Source organism: Arachis ipaensis, chromosome B7, assembly GCF_059453495.1.
Source record: "Arachis ipaensis isolate K30076 ecotype BB chromosome B7, ASM5945349v1, whole genome shotgun sequence".
Taxonomy (NCBI): Eukaryota; Viridiplantae; Streptophyta; class Magnoliopsida; order Fabales; family Fabaceae; genus Arachis; species Arachis ipaensis.
Genome location: NC_142442.1, coordinates 39,040,007 through 39,064,106, shown reverse-complemented (window position 1 = coordinate 39,064,106; position 24,100 = coordinate 39,040,007). Strand labels below are relative to the sequence as shown.

Genomic DNA, 24,100 nt, shown 5'->3' with positions numbered 1-24,100 from the left:
GAAATAGTGGTTTATCAGGGATTATAGGTGTTTCCATAGGGTTCTCCCATGTAATTCACCTCTGCTATTGCAGGGTTCTCAGGATCATAAGCTTCTTTAGTACTGTTGGATGCAGCTTGCAATCCATTCAGACTCTGAGAAATCATATTGACTTGCTGAGTCAATATTTTATTCTGAGCCAATATGGCATTCAGAGTATCAATTTCAAGAACTCCCTTCCTCTGAGGTGTCCCATTACTCACAGAATTCCTTTCAGAAGTGTACATGAACTGGTTGTTTGCAACCATGTCAATGAGTTCTTGAGCTTCTGCAGGCGTTTTCTTTAGGTGAATGGATCCACCTGCAGAATGGTCCAATGACATCTTTGATAATTCAGACAGACCATCATAGAATATATCCAGGATAGTCCATTCTGAAAGCATGTCAGAAGGACACTTTTTGGTCAGTTGCTTGTATCTCTCCCAAGCTTCGTAGAGGGATTCACCTTCTTTTTGTTTGAAGGTTTGAACATCCACTCTAAGCTTGCTAAGCTTTTGAGGAGGAAAGAACTTGGCTAAGAAAGCCGTGACCAGCTTATCCTAAGAGTTTAGGCTATCTTTAGGTTGAGAGTCCAACCATATTCTAGCTCTGTCTCTTACAGTAAACGGGAAAAGCATAAGCCTGTAGACCTCGGAATCAACCCCATTGGTCTTAACAGTATCACAGATCTACAAGAATTCAGTTAAGAACTGAAAAATGATCTTCTGATGGAAGTCCATGAAACTTGCAATTCTGTTGCATCAGAGAAACTAATTGAGGCTTTAGCTCAAAATTGTTTGCTCCAATGACAGGTATTGAGATGCTTCTTCCATGTAAGTTGGAATTTGGTGCAGTAAAGTCACCAAGCATCTTCCTTGCGTCTCCACTATTGTTATTATTTTCGGCCATGTCTCCTTCTTTTTCGAAAATTTCTATCAGATTTTCTCCAGAGAGTTGTGCTTTAGCTTCCCTTAGCTTCCTCTTCAGAGTTCTTTCAGGTTCAGGATCAGCTTCAACAAGAATGTTCTTATCCTTGTTCCTGCTCATATGAAAAAGAAGAGAACAGAAAAGAAAATACGGAATCCTCTATGTCACAGTATAGAGATTCCTTATATGAGTATAAGAAGAGAAGAATAGAAGAAGGAAAAGATAAGAATTCAAACACAGAAGAGAAGAGTGGGTTCAAATTTTTGAGTGAAATAGGAGTGTTAGTAGATAAATAAATAAATAGAAGGGGATGAGAGGGAGAAGAACTCGAAAATAAAAATAAAAATATTTTTGTTTTTATTTTAAATATTAGTTATAATTCAAAAATACGAAAAGGAATAAAATTAAAATTAAAATTTAAAATAATTATTTAATGAAAAGAAATTTTGAAAAAGAGGTTAGTGATTTTCGAAAATTAGAGAGAGAAAATTAGTTAGGTGGTTTTGAAAAAGATAAGAATCAAACAACAAGATAAGATTAATTGAAAAAGATTTGAAAATCAATTTTTTTTTTAAAAAAATAAGAAGTTAGAAAAGATTTTGAAATTGATTTTGAAAAAGATTTGAAAAAGAAATTTAAAAAGATTTGATTTTGAAAATTAAAGTTGATTACTTGACTAACAAGAAACAAAAAGATATGATTTTAAAATTTAAAGATTGAACCTTTCTTACTAGGCAAGTAACAAATTTAAAATTTTTGAATCAATCACATTAATTGTTAGCATTAATTTCGAGAATATGAAATAGAAATAAGAAAAATATTTTGAAAATAAATTTTGAAAATTTTGAAATTATGAAAGAAAAAATGAAAAAGATTTTATTTTTGAAAAAGATTTGAAAAAGATAGATATTTTAAATTGAAAATTTGACTTGACTCATAAGAAACAACTAAATTTTAAAAAGTTTTGAAGAAGTCAACTCAAATTTTCGAAAATTTATGAGATAAAAAGGGAAAGATATATTTTTTTTATTTTTGAATTTTTAATGATGAAAGAGAAAAACAATGAAAAGACTCAAAACATGAGAATTCAAGATCAAAACACATGATGCATGCAAGAACACTTTGAATGTCAAGATGAACACCAAGAACACTTTGAAGATCAAGATGAACATCAAGAACATGTTTTTGAAAATTTTTTAGGAAAGACACACATGCAAGACACCAAACTTAGAAATTTTTAATGTTTAGACACTAACAAATTGAAAATGCATATGAAAAATAAGAAAAGATACAAAACATGAAAATGCAAAGATCAAACAAAGAAGATCATCAAGAACAACTTGAAGATCATGAAGAACACCATGCATGAGTTTTTCGAAAAATTTTTTTGTTAGGAAATTAAAAAGATGCAATTGACACCAAAGTTACAATTTGACACTAGACTCAAACAAGAAACACAATTTTTTTTTTGGTTTTTATGATTTTATTAATTTTTTTTTGTAATTTTTCGAAAATTAATTGGGAAAAGAAAAATAAGGATTTCAAAATTTCTAATGAGAATTTCAGGAATCATGCAATGTTAGTCTAAAGCTCCAATCCATGAATTAGACATGGCTTTCTAGCCAGCCAAGCTTTCAGTGAAAGCTCTGGTCCAAAACACTAGACATGGCCAATGGCCAGCCAAGCTTTAGCAGATAAATCAGGCATACAACAGCTGAACTGATAAGAATCAAAAAGCTCTTGTGATGATGAATTGAAACCTCGGTCTAAAAGATTAGACATGGCTTCACAGCCAGCTAGACTTCAACAGATCATCATGAAACTCTAGAATTCATTCTTAAAATTTTGAAGCCATAGAATAATTTATTTTATATATATATATATATATATATATATATATATATATATATATATATATATATATAAATTTTTTTGAAAATTTTTTTGAAAATAAAAAGAATAAAAACAAAAACTTAAAATTAAAATAAAATTACCTAATCTGAGCAACAAGATCAACCGTCAGTTGTCCAAACTCAAACAATCCCCGGCAACGGCGCCAAAAATATTGTGCACGAAATCGTTATTGTTCATTCCTTGGTAACGGCGCTAAAAACTTAATACGCACGTTCATAATCTTATTTCTTCTTCACAAATTCGCACAACTAACTAACAAGTGCACTGGGTCGTCCAAGTAATAAACCTTATGTGAGTAAAGGTCGATCCCACGGAGATTGTCAGCTTGAAGCAAGCTATGGTCATCTTGCAAATCTCAGTCAGGTGGATTCAAATGGTTATGGTGAATTGATAATTAAAATATAATTAAAACATAAAATAGGATAGAGATACTTATGCAATTCATTGGTGATAATTTCAGATAAGCGTATGGAGATGCTTTTGTTCCTTCTGAACCTCTGCTTTCCTGCTGTCTTCATCCAATCATTCATACTCCTTTCCATGGCAAGCTGTACGTTGGGCATCACCGTTGTCAATGGCTACATCCCATCCTCTCAGTGAAAATGGTCCAATTGCACTGTCACCGCACGGCTAATCATCTGTTGGTTCTCGATCATGCTGGAATAGGATCCAGTAATCCTTTTGCGTCTGTCACTATGCCCAGCACTCGCGAGTTTGAAGCTCGTCACAGCCATCCCTTCCCAGATCTTACTCGGAATACCACAGACAAGGTTTAGACTTTCCAGATCTCAAGAATGGCCGCCAATAATTCTAGCCTATACCACGAAGACTCTGATCATGAATCAGGAGGCTAAGAGATATGCATTCAAGCTTGTTTTCATGTAGAACGGAAGTGTTTGTCAGGCACGCGTTCATAAATGAGAATGGTGATGAGCGTCACATAATCATCACATTCATCATGTTCTTGTGTGCAAATGAATATCTTAGCGAAGAAATAGGCTTGAGTTGAATAGAAAAAAATAGTACTTTGCATTAATTCATGAGGAACAGCAAAGCTCCACACCTTAATCTATGGTGTGTAGAAACTCTACCGTTAAAAATACATAAGAACAAGGTCCAGGCATGGCCGAATGGCCAGCCCCCTTAAACGTGTACAAAGTGATCTAAAGATGAACAAAACTCAAAGTTCAAAAGATCCAAAGATGTAAATACAATAGTAAAAAGTTCTATTTATACTAAACTAGTTACTAGAGTTTACAGAGATAAGTAAATGATGCAGAAATCTACTTTCGGGCCCACTTGGTGTGTGCTTGGGCTGAGCATTGAAGCTTTCACATGTAGAGGTCTTCCTTGGAGTTAAACGCTAGTTTGTAACTTGTTTCTAGCGTTTAACTCTGCTTTGCAACTTGTTTCTGGTGTTTAACGTCAGAATAGGGTAGAAAGCTGGCGTTGAACGCCAGTTTGCATCGTCTAAACTTGGGCAAAGTATGGACTATTATATATTGCTGGAAAGCCCTGGATGTCTACTTTCCAACACAATTAATAGCGCGCCATTTGGGTTTCTTTAGCTCTAAAAATTCCATTTCGAGTGAAGGGAGGTCAGAATCCAACAACATCAGTAGTCCTTTGTCAGCCTCTGAATCAGATTTTTGCTCAGGTCCCTCAATTTCAGCCAGAAATTACCTGAAATCACAGAAAAAGACACAAACTCATAGTAAAGTCCAGAAATGTGATTTTTTATTTAAAAACTAATAAAAATATACTAAAAACTAACTAAATCATACTAAAAGCTATGTAAAAACAATGCCAAAAAGCGTATAAATTATCCGCTCATCAATGATCCTAATAGACGCATCTTTGAAATGGTCACATGTGTGCTTATTGTCTTCTTGCAACCTGGCGTTTACGAGATTGCTTGCTCAAATTATTCGATTAAAAGCACAATTTCCAGAAAATTCAATTAAAAAAATTTGTCTTGATAATGCTGGTGAATTTACTTCCCAAGTTTTTTATGTTTATTGTATGGCTAATGGAATAAGTGTTGAACATCTAGTAGCTCATGTTCACACACAAAATAGATTAGCAAAATCACTTATTAAACGCCTCCAATTAATTGCAAGACCTTTACTTATGAGAACAAATCTCCCAACCTCGGCTTGGGGCATGCTATTTTACATGGCGCAGTACTTATTCATTTGAGGCCAATAAGTTACCATCGGTTCTCTCCTATGCAATTAGCTTTTGGCCAGCAGCCAAATGTTTCCCATTTAAAAATATTCGGGTGTGCGATATTTGTTCCCATTGCACCACCTTCTCACATCAAAATGGGATCCTAAAGAAAATTAGGGATACATATTGGATATGATTCTCTCTCTATAGTGAGGTATCTTAAGATACAAACTGGAGATGTATTTATAGCCCGATTTGCAGATTATCATTTTAATTAATCAAAATTTCCAACATTAGGGGGAGAGAGTAAGCTTCCTGAAAAGGAACTTAATTGGAATGCATCATATTTGATGCATTTAGATTCTCGATCAAGGCAATGTGAACTAGAAGTTCGAAAGATTATACATTTGCAAAGAATAGCAAATAAATTACCTGATGCATTTTTTGATACAAAGATGATAACCAGATCTTATATACCAGCAGAAAATGTTCCAATTCGAATTGATGTCCTAGTCGGACAAATGGCCACCGAAATAAATTCACGTCAGAAGCGTGGTAGGCCTGTCAGTTCCAAAGACAAAAATTCTTGGAAAAGAAAAGAGGTAAATACTATTCCTGTTGAAAAAGATATAGTAAAGATACCTGCGGTTGTCCAAAATTCTGATATAGTTTTAACGCCAGAAGATGTTCAGGTGTAACACCCTAGCTATCAAAATGTCACGCTTCTGGCTGCGCCACTCTGATAGCTCGGGTATTACGACGATTCTTAAAATATTTAATACTAAAATATGAGCCTGTTTAAAACTTAAATCGTATTTTTTAAAACATACATCCATACTTACAATACAAATTACAATACTTACAAATAATACATATATATACATATTATTGCTTTACGAGTATTTCATATTAAAATCATATCCCTCTTACAAAACTTGCGAAGTTAAAGGTGAGGGAAACATATATACTAAAACAATACAAAAATATCGTGTAAACAGAAAAGTAATAAGCTCTTCCGAACTTCGTCGTCCGTGTCCTGAAAAAGAAAAGACATGTTGGGGAGTGAATTGCTATAATAAGATACGTAAAAATAAAAATGTTTTTAAAGTATAGTAATTAACCGCCTTATGTATCTTTTCAAAAATAAGGATTTATATTCAAAAATCCGAAATAGTTTTTAAAAGAGAAATCCGTTAATTCTTTAAAAATTTAAAACCTTTTTAAAAAAATTTCCTAGACAGCTTGAATGATCAAGTTATTCCAAGCATAGGTTCATTAAGTCTATGCTGAACCAGTTTAGTTTTTCATACTTTACTAAACTAAAAACACAAACCAAACACGGCCTTCGGTCCAAACAATTCAATCAATGTCCAATTGATCACAATCCACTCAATTTCAGTCATAAACACAAGTAAGAAGGTTCAAACACAATCAAGCAGTTACATCAAGTAGAGTAATTAGTAGTTAAACATATTTATTCACATAGGCAAACTAATTACAATATCCACACTCAAACAACGTCACATAGATGTACATGATGAATGCCTGCCCTATGGCTAATGAGTCTCATCTACCGGTTATAAAGCCAAAACCCAACATGTCCGGTAGCTAACCCTAGACAGAACACCAAACACGAAGCGAGTAGGACAATGCCGCAACCCTTGCATCTTACCCACGTACCCGGAGCAGGGGACAACTTCACCCTGTTTCTTAACTAGGTGGTGTTATAGTTCTCAACCTGGAGCAAGCGGTGTCAGAACTCAACCCTTGCATCTTACCCGGAGTCTCAAACTCTTATCCTAAGCAAGTGGATAACACCACTGCATCTTACCCAGATTTCTCGCCTCTTACCCAGAGTAAGTGAATGACACCACTGCATCTTACCCGGAGGCATAACACGGTCAATTTCAATCTCATTATAGCCATTTATCATCACATACATGCAGTGTACAAGCACTTCCTCAACAATCCATATCAAATCAATAATCATTCATGCTATATGTCACTTTTTCTCAAATCACGTTACTTTGAAACCAAAATCAATTCATCTCTGTCTTAACTTCAAAATTCTCATTTCTTAAATCATTTCAAGCTCATAAGCCACTTTTCGCTACATCCTTCCAAAACTCCCAAACAACTCAGAAACTATACCAAATTAAAAATCTCTTCTAAAAGATTCAAAAATCATTCATCCTAAAATAGGATTGGTAATAAAATTCCTCAGTAGAGTCTTAAAACTTTAGGGAAGAATAATCTAACTCATTTCCTCAAATTCATGGAAAATCTCTAAAACCTTAGCTTCTTGATTTGAATAAATAAAAATAGAATTTAGGCCAAACCAAGTTGTGTAATCAATTATTTCGAACAAATTTTCAAAAAACCATCTCTTTTACTTAAACCAAAACCAACTCCAACTCCATGATTAAATCTGAAGCGTTTCCAACTGCGCAGAAATTATTTTAGTTTTGCAAAATTCATAATTTAAAGAATACTTTAAATTTTTTCTAAAACGTTGTAAAATGAGACTTGTTAATTGAAATTCAAGTTTTTTCAAAGTTACTGAAACTCCTCCAATTGAAATTCCCACGTCAAATTCAAAAACATAAACCCTTTTCACATTTAAAACAGCCTTAAAACATAATTTTCTTCGAAATGACTTGCTCCCAAAAGAGATATAATTCTTTTCTTAAGAAACAAGACTAAATCATAATTCTCATTTCAATAATTCATTTAAAAACATACATCAACCCCACTTCTAATCCAATCATTATTCCCATCCTCTAAGTGACGAATTTCCTCTAACAAAGTTAAGTCATCATGATCATTTTGCATTAATTGCTCAAAGTGCATGATTTTATTTTCTCCCATATTATATATGTCTCGAGGACTAATTAGCCTATGATAAACCATTCATGATCATGAGGATCTTTAACAAGTATCACTTTGTTGAGCTTGGTTTGCAAATACAAAAGGTTCATCACTCTCTTGATCACCGGTATGTATTAAATGTGAAAAGTTTACTAGTGTGAAACCCAAGTCATCTTTCTTAACTCCTCTACCTTTGGTTATGTTAACCCAGTCGCATTTAAATAAGACAACCTTAAATTCTTCAAAGTAATTTAACTCTATAATATCAGTCAATCTTCCATAATAATTGATATTTCTTAACTTGAGAGCATTGTCACTTACACTTGCATAGCTAATCACCTTTGAGACAATCATGACACCAGAATTTTGTGTTGCCTTGGACTCTTGATACTTCTTTGTTCGAAATCGATACCCATTGTTCAAATCAGAACCTTTGAATCATCTTGCAATGTAACTTGGACCTCGTGAAAGGATTCTTATATTACTTTGGGTACCAAATGTAAGATTCAACTTGTTAATCTAACCAAAAAATAATATAGAAGCTATAAACTTTTGATAAAGTAACATGATATTAACCAAAAAATAATAATTAAATCATTTACTTACTTCATCCTTGAACCATTCATTAAATGAATTAAAATGCAAGCAATCAAGTTGATGTGGTGAAAGGCGACGCTTGCGATGTGTTTTCTTGATCTCACCAATATGTTCATTATACATGTGACCCATATATATGTCACTAATAATGTTATATATGGTAAACAATAAAGAGAGTGTTCTTGTATGGATACCTGGAGGGAGAGCTCGGTCTCTGGGAATCGACACTAAGTTGTTATCTTCGGTGCTGACCTTTGAGCTTTGCGGTAATCCAAGATTGACTCCAAGAGGATGTCCAATTTCATAGAGCTTTGAGCAAGAAACAAGGGGGGAGTGTACCTGCAAAGGCACTCCAAAACTTAAGTCAGTATTGGGAATTCAATGTGTCCTTTTAGGATGGAAGATCATACCTTTTGTAGGTGAAAATGTATCAGTCCATTATGCTTCTGCTTTATTGCCTATATTAAAGAGCAATAATAAGGGTGAAATGTTAGGTTAGACGTTTCACTTTTGTAAAGCAGTCCATTAAGCTGATTTGTAACACGTAAGTTGCCGATTAATGACACTGATTACCGATTAGTAACTGTAACGCCGATTAATAATGTAGTGCCGATTAATAACGTAAATTGCCGAGTTATGGTCTATAATGCCGATCTTGTAACGGTCCTGATCATAGCCCCCAAGCTTAGCCTGAGAGTATGTTTTAATGAAGCAGGTTGAGCTTTAAATGAAGCATAAGTCGGCAGTTGCGTATGTATTACGTCGGCAAATGTGTTGGACCTGGAGCCCCCAGCTCAACATGTTTTATTAAAAAGGGTTAATAAAAGAAAAGATATATTAAAAAGTAAACAGTTTTTAAATGAAGAGAGAGAAGTAATGATGGCATTAAGTGTGCTGTCATTTACAAGATTGCTCTTTGGGCGGTTGATGTGACTGAGAGGTGGGTTATTGTTACTGAAGGGGTTTTTGTAACTCATTGGTAACTGTTACTGGAATACTAATAGTGTGGCATCTACATCATTTTTGAGTTTGTGAGATAAAGTTGGCTGTGGAGTTTCCAAAGGGAAGAAAATGAGTAAAAGAGGTATGTGAAAAAATTTTTGTTTCTGCTTCTTCATTGAGTTTCTTTTCTTCTTCCTTTGTTTGTTGCTGTTGATGAGGTTTGAGAAGGATAAAAAGGAGACGATAGACTGGTCTTATGACTGGGTTAATGAGGATGTTAGGAGTCGTGTGTCCTTGTTCTTGGATCAGGGAGCTGTAGATGAAGTGGATAAGAGTAAAGTTGTTAGGTCTGGTTCTGGAATTCGATTGGAGCTACTGCCCTGTTCTGAAAGTGATAGGGTTTTTTCATAGGGGTGAGGATTTTGAACACTTTTTTATGTATAGTTGTGTTCTTGAAGAGTTGAAGGTTAAGCTTCCATTTAGCGATTTTAAATGTCAGATTTTAAAGCAGATGAACTGTGCTCCATCTCAGCTACATCCGAATGGGTGGGCTTTTCTTCGTGCATTTGAGGTATTGATGGAGTTTTTCTCACTTTTTCAAGCAAAGGGTGTGTGGAAAGGTGGGTGGGTGAACTTGAATAGTTTGCCGAGGTTTGCAATATTTAAGCTGTATAAGTTGTCATTTACGAAATTTAAGGAGATGTATCTGAAGGTGAGAAGTGTTGAAGAAGATTTTCCTTTTTATGTGGACGAGCATTTAGGGGAGAGATTTCCGATTTGGTGGTGTTCTGAGCCCAATAATATACTCGGCCCGGAGTTGATCAAGCCTAGGGATGAGTGTATTATTGAGTATCTAGTTGAGGCTATTGATCGTAAGGAATTGATCTCAGTGTTCGATTTGTTGAAGTGGGAGGAAAGTAAATAGGCTGTGGTAGATTACTTAGGTGAGCTTGTTGGGGTTTTATTTTGTATTCAATATTTGACATATGTTGATGAAAAATGGTTTTTGTTTGTTTTCAGGTGGAAAGTATCCTGGTGTATCCGCGGCAAACTTAAGGGCACGTGTGAAAAGTAAGAACCTAGATAAGGAAGGTTCGACATCCAAAGTTGAGAAAGTTATTTGTGCTGGCGAGGTTGATCAACCGAAGCCGAGGAGGAGGAAAGTTATTGCTAAGAAAAGAAAAGGTAACGTGGTGGATTTGTCCGACATTTCTGATGATGAGAAGGATGATGTGCCAATTGAAGAAGTTCATAAGTTTTTTGACAATAAAAAAAGGTTGCACGGGATTGCTGATCAGACTGATTCTTCATCTTTATGGGTAAGGGATTACCCATATATGGTTATTGCTGATGTGTGTTGTCAATCGTCGGCGGATATAACTCTGGCCGACGAGGTTGGTGATGTTGCCATTGATCAGTATATGCAGGTAATTCTATTTTTGAGGCAAAAGGTTTGAATTTGTTTTTTTTTGTGGAATATTAATGTGATAATGTATGATTTTCAGGTGGTGGGACTGCGGCTGGCGAGTTTAGGACGGAGCCGTGAAAAAATTCATCGGAAGTTTGTTGAGAAAAAGGAGGATCCGAGTTTGAGGGAAGAGTTGGCTATAAAGGCTGCTAAGATTTCAGAGCTAGAGGTGAAGTTAGTTGAGGTTGAGAAGCATTTGAAAGAGGTGAAGGATAGTTATGCCAAAGATGTTGAAGATTTAAAAAAGAAAGAATCTGACTTATCTACTCTGAGTACTTGTATGATTGAGGTTACCGCTCAGTTGAAGGAGGTGGAGAAGAACAAGCAAGGAGAAATTCTAGATTCCTTCCTTGAAGGATTTGAGAGGGCTTCTCTTCAGGCGAGATTTCTAGCTCCCGGGGTGGATTTCTCATCGATGGATCCAGGTAAAATAGTGCAGGATGGCGTTATGGTCGAAGATGATAGTGCTGCTGAGCAAGGAGATGAAAATGCTTAGTAGGGTTTTGTTTTGCTGCGGTTGTACTTTTTCTTTTTATTGGTAGACTTATTTTGCTCCTGAGTTGAGCTTAATTTTGTGATATTATCTTGCTACTATTTTGTGAAAAATAACTCTTGGTGTTTCTAGTTACATGTTTTTTGTGCATGTTATGATTATGAGATAATATTATTGTTTGTATGGGTGTGTATCTGGTTTGTAACTGTGGCTTTGAGCCAAACATGTTTATTAGGTAAAATTGTGTTAATGATGAAATGCCATTATTTTGATGGAGAAGTATCATGGAAAGGCCGAGTAGGCTGAGTTTATTGAGATGCCGATTAATTGGCATAGGTTTTGTTTGATAATAACTGGATTCTGTTGAATGGTCGGCAGTAAATTGCGATAAATTTTGAAAAGTCGGTTTCCGAGTATTGCTCAGTAATCTGTTTGAGTGATTGATTCCGAGTGGTATGATTCGGTGTAAGATCAGCTATTTGTTTTGACTGATATGTGCCAAATGGTTGGTTTCGGATTATAATCGGTAATTTGATTAAATGATTGTATCCGAGTGGTCAGATTAAGATCAGTTATTTGATGGATTGAATGATGAATTCTGAATGAACGGATTCCGACTTAGATCGGTTATTTGTTTGATTGATTGAAGAATTCTGAATGATCATATTTCGAGTTAGATCGGATGATTGATAAATTCTGAATGATCGGCTTCCGAGTTAGATCGGATGAATGATAAATTCTGAATGATCGGCTTCCGATTAATATCGGATATTTGTTTGATTTAGGGGTGAGCACGGGTCGGTTTGGTTCGAGTTCATGGTAAAATTAGAACCGAACCGATCAAAATATAAATGGTTCGGTTTGGTTTGAATTTGTGTTTTTTTTGTACATGTATCTGAACCAAACCAAACTGATTAAGAACGGATTGGTTCGGTTCGGGTAATTGGGTACTCGATGACTTTGAAATTCATAAAAAAACCAAATTTTTATCTTAAAAATTTAACAAGTACAATAAACATGTAACAATAATAGAAATAATCCAAACATGTTAAACACCAAATACATTAAAAACTAAACTCATTAAAATCCAAACATATTAATAGTGAATAATTTTTATCTAATAGAAAAGTCATATATATATTTTTTATTTTTTTATTTAATTAATATATGATCAGGTTCGCGGGTTGGTTCGGGTTCCGCACCCCCAGAACCGATACCTGAACCAATCACTAACGAAGACCATCGGTTTGGTTCGGGTTGAACCCGATTACCCGTTGGTTCCAGAACCAATTTAATTGGTTTGGTTCGGATTCAGACAGGTAATCGGATATCCGCTATCCGTGCTCACCCCTAGTTTGATTGGTAGATTCCAAATGATCTGTTTTGGAATATGATCGGTTAATTATTTATTTGATAGTATCCGGATGGTCGGATTGAGAGTAAGATCGGCCGTTTGTTGATTATTTCCGAATGCTCGGACTGATAGTATAGGTCGGCATTATATGTATAAATGATTGAGAAGTATGGAATGGGAAAAATAATGATTTTGATAAAAGAAGAGATTTATTTATTGGAGAACCTTTGATTTCAAAGGCCCCAGGTAGGCTAGCCTCGTTAAAACATCTCCAAGCAAAACCCTTGTGGAAAAAATCTTGGCAGTAGGAAAAAGAGTACTGGCCTGTGCCTGGTATTAACTGTAATATAACTTTAAGGAAGATACATTCCAAGTGTTAGGGAGATCTTTACCCTCTAAGGTTTGTAGTCGGTAAGCTCCATTGCCGATGACTTGTGTTACTCGGTAAGGGCCCTCCCAATTAGCTGCTAGTTTGCCATGTGCTGATGGTTTTCTAGCTTGTTCTGTTTTTCTGAGGACAAGGTCGTTGAGTTGGAAAGACCTTGGGTGAAGCCTTTGGTTATATCTTCGGGCTATGTGCTGTTGCATGGCCAAATGTTTGACTGCTGTGGATGATCTGAGTTCTTCTATGAGGTCAAGTTTGGATTGCTGAGCTATGTCTTTTGTAGTTTGGTCGGCCAATTCAGTGCGCAGTGAGGATTGGGAGATCTCCACTGGTATCATTGCGTCTGAACTGTAGACTAACCGGAAGGGTGTTTCCTTTGTGGTTGAGTGAATTGTTATGTTGTATCCCCATATGATCTCCGGGATAAGCTCAGCCCAGAGGCCTTTTGCATCATCCAGTTTCTTTCTTAGAGCAGGTAGTATTACTTTATTTGCAGCCTCTGCTAAGCCGTTTGTTTGTGGGTGCTCAACTGAGGAGAAATGTTGTTTGATTTTTAGTTCCTGGAAAAAGGATGTAAACTTTTGATCGGCAAACTAGCGACCATTATCTGTGATAATGTGCCGAGGAATGCCGAATCGACAAATAATATATTTCCAGACAAAAGAAATCATTTGCTGTGATGTGATCTTGGCTAAGGGCTGTGCCTCGATCCATTTGGAAAAATAGTCAATTGCTACAACTAAGAATTTTACCTGCCCTGCTGCTGTGGGGAATGGGCCGAGGATATCTACGCCCCATTGGTTGAACAGCCAACTTACCTCGGAACAGTGTCGGAGTTCGTCCAGGAGATGTCTGATCGGACTGTGTTTCTAGCAGTTGTTACAGCTTTTAACTTTTGCTTGACAATCCTGTCGTATTGTCGGCCAATATAATCCAGCTTTGAGAATTTTGGAAGACAGACTTCGCGCTCCGAGGAGTGTATAACAGATCCCTTCATGCGCCTCAGCAAGTGCAAGCTCGGCTTCTGTTCTGCAAAGACATTTAAGTAATGGATGAGAGAATCCTCATCTATATAGGCAATTATTATAAATTGTAAAAAAGGAGGCTTGTCGGCGAAAGTGTCGAGCATTTTCGACGTCGCCTGGCAGGATCCCTGTCCGGAGATACTCTATGTATGGAGATCTCCAATCTGCTTCCTGTGTTACACTTAAGATTTGTGTTAGTTCAATGTTTGGCTTGAGCAGTGTTGACTGATAAAGTGATGACCCATTTGGTTAAGTGGTGGCGAGTTTAGACAGAATGTCAGCTCGGCCATTACTCTCTCTTGGTATGTGCTGTATTTCGTATTTAGAAAATTTTGAAAGTAAATTTTGTATGATATCCAGGTATTTAGAAAGCAAAGGGTCCTTTACTTGGTATAAGTTGTTTACCTGCTGGACGATAAGTAAGGAGTCGCAATATACCTTAAGTTCGGTGATGTTTAGGTCGGCAGCGAGTCTAAGGCTAGCAATTAGTGCTTCATACTTACTTTAATTGTTGCTTGCTTTAAATGAAAAATTAAGGGAATGTTCGATGACGTTGCCGTGGCTATCATCAAGAATGATACCTGCTCCACACTCTTGTGGGTTCGAGGACCCATCGACGTATAAAGACCATTCGATGTAGTCTTCAGTTGTACTTGGTACCGAGAATTCGGCGATAAAGTTGGCCAAGAACTGGGATTTGATGGATGCTCGGCCTTCGTACTTGATATCAAATTCTGATAGCTCCACCGACCATTTTACTAGTCGGCCAGCCAGCTCAGGTTTCTGAAGGATTTGCCGCAAAGGATGATCTGTCCAAACATGGATTTCGTGGCTTTGAAAATATGGTCGGAGTCTTCTAGCTGAGAAGACAAGGGCTAGGGCCAATTTATCAATGCTCGGATATCGAAGCTCGGCATTCTGTAATGTTTTGCTAGTAAAATAGATCGGGAACTATTTTTTTTCCCTTTCTGCAACAAGAGCAGAGCTTATAGCCCAGTTAGTGACAGATAAATATAAGAATAACGGTTCCCCTTGGAGGGGGGTTTGTAAAATTGGTAGTTTTAAAAGAGTTTCTTTGATAGTTGTGAATGCTTGTTCACATTCATCAGTCCATTGGAAAGCTTTTTTCTTTTTTAAAGTTTGGAAAAAACATAAAGATTTAGAAGCTAGGCAAGGTAAGAATCTAGAGAGTGCAGCAAGTCTCCCTGTTAACCGCTGGACTTCCTTGATGGTGTGTGGACTTGTCATGTCTAAAATAGCTCGGCATTTTTCTGGATTTACCTCAATACCTCGGCTAGTGAGCATGAAGCCGAGGAATTTACCGCTCTGTACCCCAAATGCACACTTTTTCGGATTTAACCGCATGTTGTATTCTCTTAGCTCTCTGAAGATTTCTGCGAGGTCATCAAGGTGATTATTGCCGATCTTTGTCTTGGCGATCATATCGTTGACGTAGACCTCAATATTCCTGTCGATTTGTTTGGCGAAGACTTTGTCCATTAGACGTTGATATGTCGTACCTGCATTCTTAAGGCCAAATGGCATGACTTTATAACAATAGTTTCCATTTTCAGAAATAAAGGCTGTCTTATTTTGATCGGATGGATGCATTTGGATCTGGTTATAACCAGAATATGCATCCATAAATCTGAGTTTTTCAAAACCAGATGCATTATCAACTAAGCAATCAATAGAGGGCAAATGGTAGGAATCTTTGGGGCATGCTTTGTTGAGATCGGTGAAATCAACACACATGCGCCATTTACCGTTATGTTTTTTAACCATGATGACATTCGCCAGCCATGTTGTGAATCTGATTTCTCGGATGAAGCCCGCATTGATGAGCTTCTTGGTTTCTTCTAGGGAAGCTTGTTTTCGGTCATGGCCGAGATTTCTCTTTTTCTGTGCTACGGGTCGGACAGATGGATCTAATGCCAACTTGTGCAATATAATGGATGGATCGATGCCTGGCATATCATCTGGGATCCAAGCAAACAGGTCGACATTTTCTTGTAAGAATGTTCAGAATGATGATTTTTCTTCTGAGGATAATTTTGAGCCGACGTATGTGAATTTGTCCGAGCTTTCTGTGAAATAGATTTTATGCAGGTCTTCTGTTGGGGTTGGTCTTTCAAGTGTTCCCGCTCTGGGATCAATGTCGGCCAGGATTGGCAGGTCGTTCATGCTTTCGATGTTGTGAACATGGGCTTTTGTGTTTCGGTTAGGTCTTTTGAGACTATTATTGTAACATTCCCTGGCTTCTCGGGCATCACAATGAATGGTTGCAATTGTGTTATCCTGCAAAGGAAACTTAACACAAAGATGAATTGTAGATACTATAGCGCATAACTTATTTAAGAAAGGTCGACCAAGTATTTAATTGTAAGGACTAAAACAGTCAACCACCAAGTATTGAATATCTGAAGTTTTTGACGAGGGAAACTCACCAAGTGTGGTTTGTAACCACACAGAGCCCATAACCGGGACTCGTCCACCTGAGAGCCCTACCAGGTCACCGGTGGAAGGTCAGAGGATGTTACTGCTCAGTTTCATTTTCTGGAATGTTGAGTAAAAGAGAACGTTGGCGCTGCTCCTTGGGTCGAGCAACACCATTTTTACTAGGAGATCTCCGAGCTGTAGGGAGATTACGACCGGATCATCAAAATTCGCTACACTGTTGTCATGATCGGTTGTCTGGAATATTATCTGTGGAGATTGTGGTAGTGTCTGCTTTTGAGTTTGATCGGCGTTGATGGAAAGCATAGCTCGGTAAGATCTCTTTCTTGCTGAGCTTGTGGCTCCTCCACCTGCAAAACCTCCGGAAATACAGTTAATTATACCTGTTGGTTGTTTGGGATGGTTGTTGTTCGGTCGGTCTTTATCTCGGCCATGCTGTGTGGCCGAGCTTTGGTTTCCAGAAGGGGGTGCTTGCCCCTGTATGTGGCCACCGATGTATTTGTCCAGGTGACCTTGCCGAGCTAGTCGCTCCATTAGGTCTTTGGCGATGACACAGTCGTCGGTAGTGTGTCCGTGCTTTTAGTAGAAAGAGCAGTATTTTGATCGGTCCGCGCCTTTTGAATCTGGGTAACTTCCGGCTTTTCTTGGTGGTTTGATTAATTTTGAATTCAAGATCTCCTTGATGATGTCGTCGCACTTGGTGTTGAATTTAGTGTAAGACTCATATCGCGGAGTTGGTTTGAAATTCTTTTTGTTGTCTCGCGTCTTGTCGTCGTCTCTGTAGTAAGGCTTTTCTGTTTTCCGAGCTTGTCGGAGTTCCTCGATGTCGATCTAACCTTTAGCCTTTTCATGGAACTCGGCCATGGTCTTAGGTTTGGCTACAGCAATAGTTTCCTGGAATTTTTCTGGTCTCAGTCCACTTTTTATGGCGTGTAGTTCCACCTCGGGGTGGAGGTCGGGTATACTCATGGCTATTTTTATGAAGCACGTCATGTAATCCCTGAGGCTTTCTTGCTGGCCTTGCCTGATTGTATTCAGGTAATCGGAGTTGTGTAGGTAAATGGCTGATCTAGCAAAGTGCTCCTCAAAGGGCTTTGATAGGTCTCGAAAGCGAGAAATAGAACCTACAGGCAAAGAACAAAACCAATCAGGTGCAGGACCGTCTAAGTAAGATAGAAAGTAATGACATAAAACTTTATCAGATGCACCGTTTACTATCATTATGGAGGTGAATTTTTTGATATATTTATTCGGATCGCCCAACCCGTCATAGGGAGTCAGGGTGGTCAGCAAAGTGAATCTCCTAGGCAGCACGAAATTCATCACTTCGGCAGTAAAGGGCCCAGGGGAGCTTTCCAGGTGGTCATTCTATTCTTCTTGCCGAGCTTCCTCATCATGCTCAGGTTGGTCTTCCTCATGCCGAGTAGTGTCAGAGACGTGTGTTGGTCCTGACTGATGCTCGGTTTCTCCTGTCGGTTCTTGCCGATCATTGTTGTTTTCGATCGGGTGTTATTCAAGTTGGCAATTTGATTTGCCATTCTTTGGTTCTCTTCGGCCATGTGCTGGTTGGATTGCCGTTACTCGGTCACCATCTAAAGGAGTTCGGATGGTGTGGGTGGAAGTTGTTCAGCCATGACTTGGGCGAGAACCTCGAGGCCAATGATATATGGAAGGGATTATATTTTCGGCCCACGATGGGCTCCAATTGTTCTTGTATAGATACCTGGAGGGAGAGCTCGGTCTCTGGGAATCGACGCCGAGTTGTTATCTTTGGTGCCGACCTTTGAGCTTTGCGGTAATTCGAGCTTGACTCCAAGGGGATGTCCAATCGCGTAGAGCTTTGAACAAGAAACAAGGGGGGAGTGTACATGCAAAGGCACTCCGAAACTTAAGTCAATATTGGGAATTCAATGTGTCCTTTTAGGATGGAGGATCAAACCTTTTGTAGGTGAAAATGTATCAGTCCGTTATGCTTCTGCTTTATTGCCTATATTAAAGAGCAATAATAGGGGTGAAATGTTAGGTTAGAGGTTTCACTTTTGTAAAACAGTCCGTTAAGCTGATTTGTAATGTAAGTTTCCGATTAATGACGTTGATTGCCGATTAGTAACTGTAACACCGATTAATAATGTAGTGCCGATTAATAATGCAAATTGCCGAGTTATGGTCTGTAATGCCAATCTTGTAACGGTCCTGATCAGAGAGCAAGATGATCACTCACTTTCTATAATCTTCAACTACTTTAAAATCACAATTGAAGAACACATATCGATGGGTTTGCAACATGTTTTATCATCCATTAGAAATGCTTTTTCTTTGCCAAGTTTATCAATAGAAGGAAAAAAGCATCCTTCTTGATCAACCTCATGCTCAATCTCCATTTTATTTTTTGTTGACCAATAAGATCTTGAATCTCCACCTTTCATATATAGTGAACAAAATGCCAAACACTCATTTAAAATATATCCTCTGCTATAGAACTTTTTAGACATGCTGGATTTTGAACATATAATTTTAAAGTGCTTAAGTACCTATAACATAAGTTAATGTTATTCTACTATATATGAAAGTGGACTGAACCTGCAATTTAAATATAATATATATAATTATTCGCACCTTTCTATTGGATACATCCATCGATAATGGACTGGACCTGCAATTTTAGCTTTAGTTGCTAAATGTACCATAACTGTGAAAAATGATGGGAGAAAGAGCTTCTCCATGTCACACAATATTAAGGCAATTTTCTCTTCAAGTGGTGTTAATTTTTTCACTTCAAGATTTTTACTGCATACCCCTCGAAAGAATGTGCACAATTCGATCAAAACAGAGCTCATCTTTTTATCTACTGTTCCTCGTAAAGCAAGTGGAAGAAGTTCTTGCATTATAACATGGAAATCATGAGATTTTTGCCTTGATATTTTTTGTTTTCGAATGCAACGAGAGACGTTAGATGCATAGATATGTGAAAGCTTAACATTTTCTAGTACTTCATAAAACAACTTCTTTTCAGCGGAAGACATTGAGAAATAAGAAGGAGGAAGAAATGTATTTTCATTAGCTCGTTGTTGAGGCCATAAGCTAGGTCTTTTATTCATCTCTTTTAAGTCCAACCAAGCCTTCAAGTTATCTTTCAACTTTTTACCTAGACCTAACAATGTATATATCAAGTTATCACACATATTTTTTTCTATGTGTATCACGTCAAGGTTATGTCGCACCAAATTTGTTTCCCAATAAGGGAGATTTTAAAAAATACTCCTCTTTCTCCATGTATTTTTTATCACCCCACTAACATCTTCACCAAGCTTACCGAGGAAAAAATTTATGTCTCTAGTTTGATCCAAAACTGATGACACTGATATTAGACTAGGTGCAACTCTTGATTCTTTAGTCCCATCGAAAGATCTTGCATCATTTCAATATTTATTATTAGACTTTAAGAAGAGTTGATGACCCATGTAGCAATACTTTTGACTTTTTGTGAGTCTTATAGAATCAGTATTTATATTGCAAGAAGGTCAAGCAAATTCACCATAAGTGCACCAACCAGATAAGTTACCATATGCTGAAAAATCATTTATTGTCTACATGAGTGCTGCTTTCATATTAAATGTCTTCTTGTCAAAGGCATTATAGGTTTCCACCCCAGCATCCCATAATTCACTTAACTCTTCTATCAAAGATTGCAAGAAAATATCAATATTATTTCCAGGCGTTGTTGGTCCAAGAATGAGTAACAACAAAATAAAAAACTTTTACTTCATGCACAACCATGGTGGAAGGTTATATGGCATTAAAATCACTGGCCATGTGCTATATTTACTTTACATTTTACTATATGGATTAAATCCATTAGCAGCTAATCCTAAACAAACATTGCAAGGATCTTTAGAAAATTCTTCATAAGAATTATCAAAATTTTTTCACGCTTCAGAATCTGCAGGATGTAGCAAAGTTTCATCTTTATTGCGTTCGTCATGATGTCATCTCATCAATTTGGAAATTCTTGAAGACATAAGCAGTCTCTGCAACCTTGGCTTAAGGGAAAAATACCTTAGAACCTTATTAGAAATTTTTTTTCTTATTATTTTTTCACCTAGAAGCTCCACAAACTAAGCATTCGTTGATGTTCTTATCAGCCAATTCATTCCTAAAATGCATACAATCGTTGAGACAAGCATGGATCATTTCATATTTCAAGTGCAATCCCTTAATCATATTTTATTATTATAATAAGAACTAGGTAACTTCTCTCAACGAGTAATACTTCCATTAATAATCTTAGCAATGCATTAAAAGACTCATTGCTCCATTTGAATAATTACTTTAGATGGTAAAGTTGCAATAGAAAAGAAAGCTTGTTGAATTTCTTGCATCCAGGATATAATTCTTCATCTGCATCTTTTAGTAACTTGTCAAATATTTTCACTTCTGGATGAGATTCATTTCTTGACGCACGTTTGGCTCCAAAGTTTGGCTCCTCATCACCTTTCTGAAGGGTCATTATCTATGCTCTGGGTAAAGCCATTATACACACCCTCTATCATTCGTACCATATCATCACCCCTAAAAATTGCTTCTATACAATTAATTTCTCCAATAGGAATAGGTGAGTTTAATAATTTCCCATGACAAAACCAAGTGTCATATGATGGCATAATACCATTAACCATAAGGTGAACATAAGCCATTGTCTGATTCACTAAATAGTTTAACACACATTTCTTGCGGGGACAAACAATTGATTCTCTGTTACTATGACGAAAGGCATAGTCTAAAAACTTTTCTAATCCCTCTAGATACTCTTTACTAATTCTATCACATTGCATCTATCTTCTATTTCTAGAATTGTCCATGATCCTTTAATAGATATTTTATATCCTAATTAAAATAAATAAATTAAAAATATATAAGCATCAAACATCAAAGACTAGGAAATAAGGTAACCAATTCTAACATAGGTAAATAGAAAACTTAGTTAATTATCACTAACCTTAAAATTGGCACAAATCTGAATTGTAACTACTCAACTTTGGCATAAGCTGTAGGTACAATAGCTGATTTTTCTTTTCAATTAAGTTGGAGATTTCTTCTCTTTTCTTTCTTTTTCTTTTACTCTTCAATCTGCAGAGTGTATATTAAAAATAATTATTGTTTTTTTTTAATTCTAATGTATATTTTTGTTGCAACACTAAGTTTTAGAATTGATAAAGAAAAATAGTACATATATCTAATTGGAATGATATGGTATGAATGATGCATGATGTGATAATTTATATCTAAATACATAGTACATATACATATACATATCAATATATAAATGACAAGTGAATGAGAAAGACAAGATAAAGATGGAGTGAATACTTTACTAAATAGAGAGAGGGCTTGGATCTTCTTAGTGGAATCAGAATCTAAATTTTCAGCAAGTATTTTAAGTTCCTCAATGGATCCAATGAAAGAATTAGAGAAACAGAACAAGTGGCAATTGCACATGCTTAGGAGAAAATAATATAAAGTATATGCACGCATCAACACATAAGAAAAGTATGTATATTTATAATAATAATATGGTACACTTTTGAGTCAATATGATGGCTTGTTCTTTTTGTGTTCACTATAACAGTTGCATTACTTTTATGTTCTCCAATTTTTATTTCGAAAAAAATAGGACTAGTAGTGGTATCTCAGAAATTGCCCACTCATAAACCATAATCATAAAGCTAACAATTTTTTGAGGCACGCATCTATCTTGACCTTACCAAGTTCATACATATTGAGAAGAATTCCTTATTATATAATGCCATTTAATAATGTAATAAGGACTAGTTAAAGTCTAATTGATATGAATTTGTGCTATTGTAATAACTTGACACTTTGCCAAAGAATAGTAAAGTGACATAATTCATGGTGTAAATAAATAGAATTTATTTAGTCAATATGAGATGAAATATTATATATCACCTAGAAAGTTATGATCATGTCTCTTAATTGAAGAAAGAATGAAGGATATGTCTCTTTTTCGATTTTCATTTTGCATAAAGAAATTTATGGAGCTATTTGTCATAGAAAGTATAGAGAAGCATGACTAAATAAATATATTATTTACTATTTTTCAATTTTTTCTATGGAAAAGAAAAAAAGAGACCGCCCAATCAGAATTCAGGAACATGCATGAACCTTTTATGAGTTAGGTATTATTTTTTCCCTTTTCAAAAAAAAAAAGAGAAAAACAATAGGGAAAAAAGTCCCAAAAAATTTGCCCCATTGGACAGAAAAATCTAGCATGGAATAGTATTAATCTAATTAGGAAGTAGTACAGAAAGGATGAAAAGTACTCAATTCGAAACTAAGACCTCAAATTCAATAATGAAATACCAAAACTAAAGCAATGATCATTTAATTTCCCTCCTTCAATGAATAAATCCCAAAGAAACACTCAATGAACAACTGATACCAACAGAACACCTCAAAATACATCAGATCCAGCAATGAAATAAAACATGCAATAAATAACCACGTTAATTATTAGAAATTGTAACTCAAAAGCAATGCAAAAGGAATAATTATATCCAAGCAGCAACATTTAAAAGCCAATAATAGTTGAAAGATCTCAAATATGTGCATGCACTTAAATGATTCTGATTAAGAATTCATGTTGCAGGGTTTAATAAACTATGTAAACCTCATTGTACATATTTCAATGAAATAGGCACCAGAAAATCAATAGCAGATTAAGAGCGATAATTTGATCACAGATTAAAGTGGTGGCCAAATAGCAATCAAATTATGAATAACAAAATTGATTGACAAAAGACATTAAAAAGAAAGAAAATGAAAACGATAAACAATGCAAAGGTAAACCACGTAAGTAACTCAAATAAAAAAATCTTGTATCCCAAACAGGTATTGATTTAATTTACCTATCCATCTATCATCTATGATAAATAATATGAACTTATCATAGAAAAATGCTATTGACAAAACTATCATCATGAATACGGCAAATTCAAACAGCACAATATAGTGGTAGTGTATCTAAAACCACAAATTCAAACAATAATTATATTAATCAAAACACAATATTCAAGCAATTAAACAAATGTAGAGACACAAATGAAGAGAAATTATGAAATTATACTGAACTAATGAAGCAATTAAATACATTATCAATTTGAATAGTGAGAACATAGAGAGTACATTTTCACTTCAAATAAATACTGAGACACAAATCAAATCATAGACAAAAGTAAAATAAAAACAAAAAGAGATGGATCAAAGTAAAGAGAATGCGCATAAGAGTTACTTGTTACAATGAATTACTGCGGTGGCATCAATGGAGTCAATGAAGGGCAAATGTGACAGTGGAAGCAACAAAGGTTGGCGACTATGACGGCGAGGGAAACAACGACTGCGACTATGACAGCGAGGGCAACAATGACTGCAACGGCAACAGCAACGGCAACACTGTTTGGTGTCTAGA

At 36.1% G+C, this 24,100-nt stretch overlaps 2 protein-coding genes and 1 non-coding gene across 3 annotated transcripts; 2 read left to right on the top strand and 1 right to left on the bottom strand.

Moving 5' to 3' along the window:
• Positions 1 to 416: 416 nt before the first annotated feature.
• LOC148550902 (small nucleolar RNA R71) lies at positions 417 to 524 on the top strand. The gene has a single exon (XR_015893845.1). It is a non-coding gene; the product is annotated as a small nucleolar RNA R71 (small nucleolar RNA).
• A 10,248-nt stretch (positions 525 to 10,772) lies between these two features.
• On the top strand, positions 10,773 to 11,399 carry LOC148550901 (uncharacterized). Its single transcript, XM_088494661.1, has 2 exons — positions 10,773 to 10,862; positions 10,941 to 11,399. Exons 1-2 carry the CDS (start codon positions 10,773 to 10,775, stop codon positions 11,397 to 11,399), a joined length of 549 nt encoding a protein of 182 aa, XP_088350787.1.
• A 1,687-nt stretch (positions 11,400 to 13,086) lies between these two features.
• LOC148550900 (uncharacterized) lies at positions 13,087 to 17,586 on the bottom strand. The gene is made up of 7 exons (XM_088494660.1): positions 17,454 to 17,586; positions 16,810 to 16,967; positions 16,268 to 16,458; positions 15,442 to 15,808; positions 14,742 to 15,078; positions 14,019 to 14,164; positions 13,087 to 13,695 (listed from the first exon to the last, which is right to left on the bottom strand). The coding sequence occupies exons 1-7, from the start codon at positions 17,584 to 17,586 to the stop codon at positions 13,087 to 13,089; spliced, it is 1,941 nt and encodes a 646-aa protein (XP_088350786.1).
• Positions 17,587 to 24,100: the final 6,514 nt, after the last annotated feature.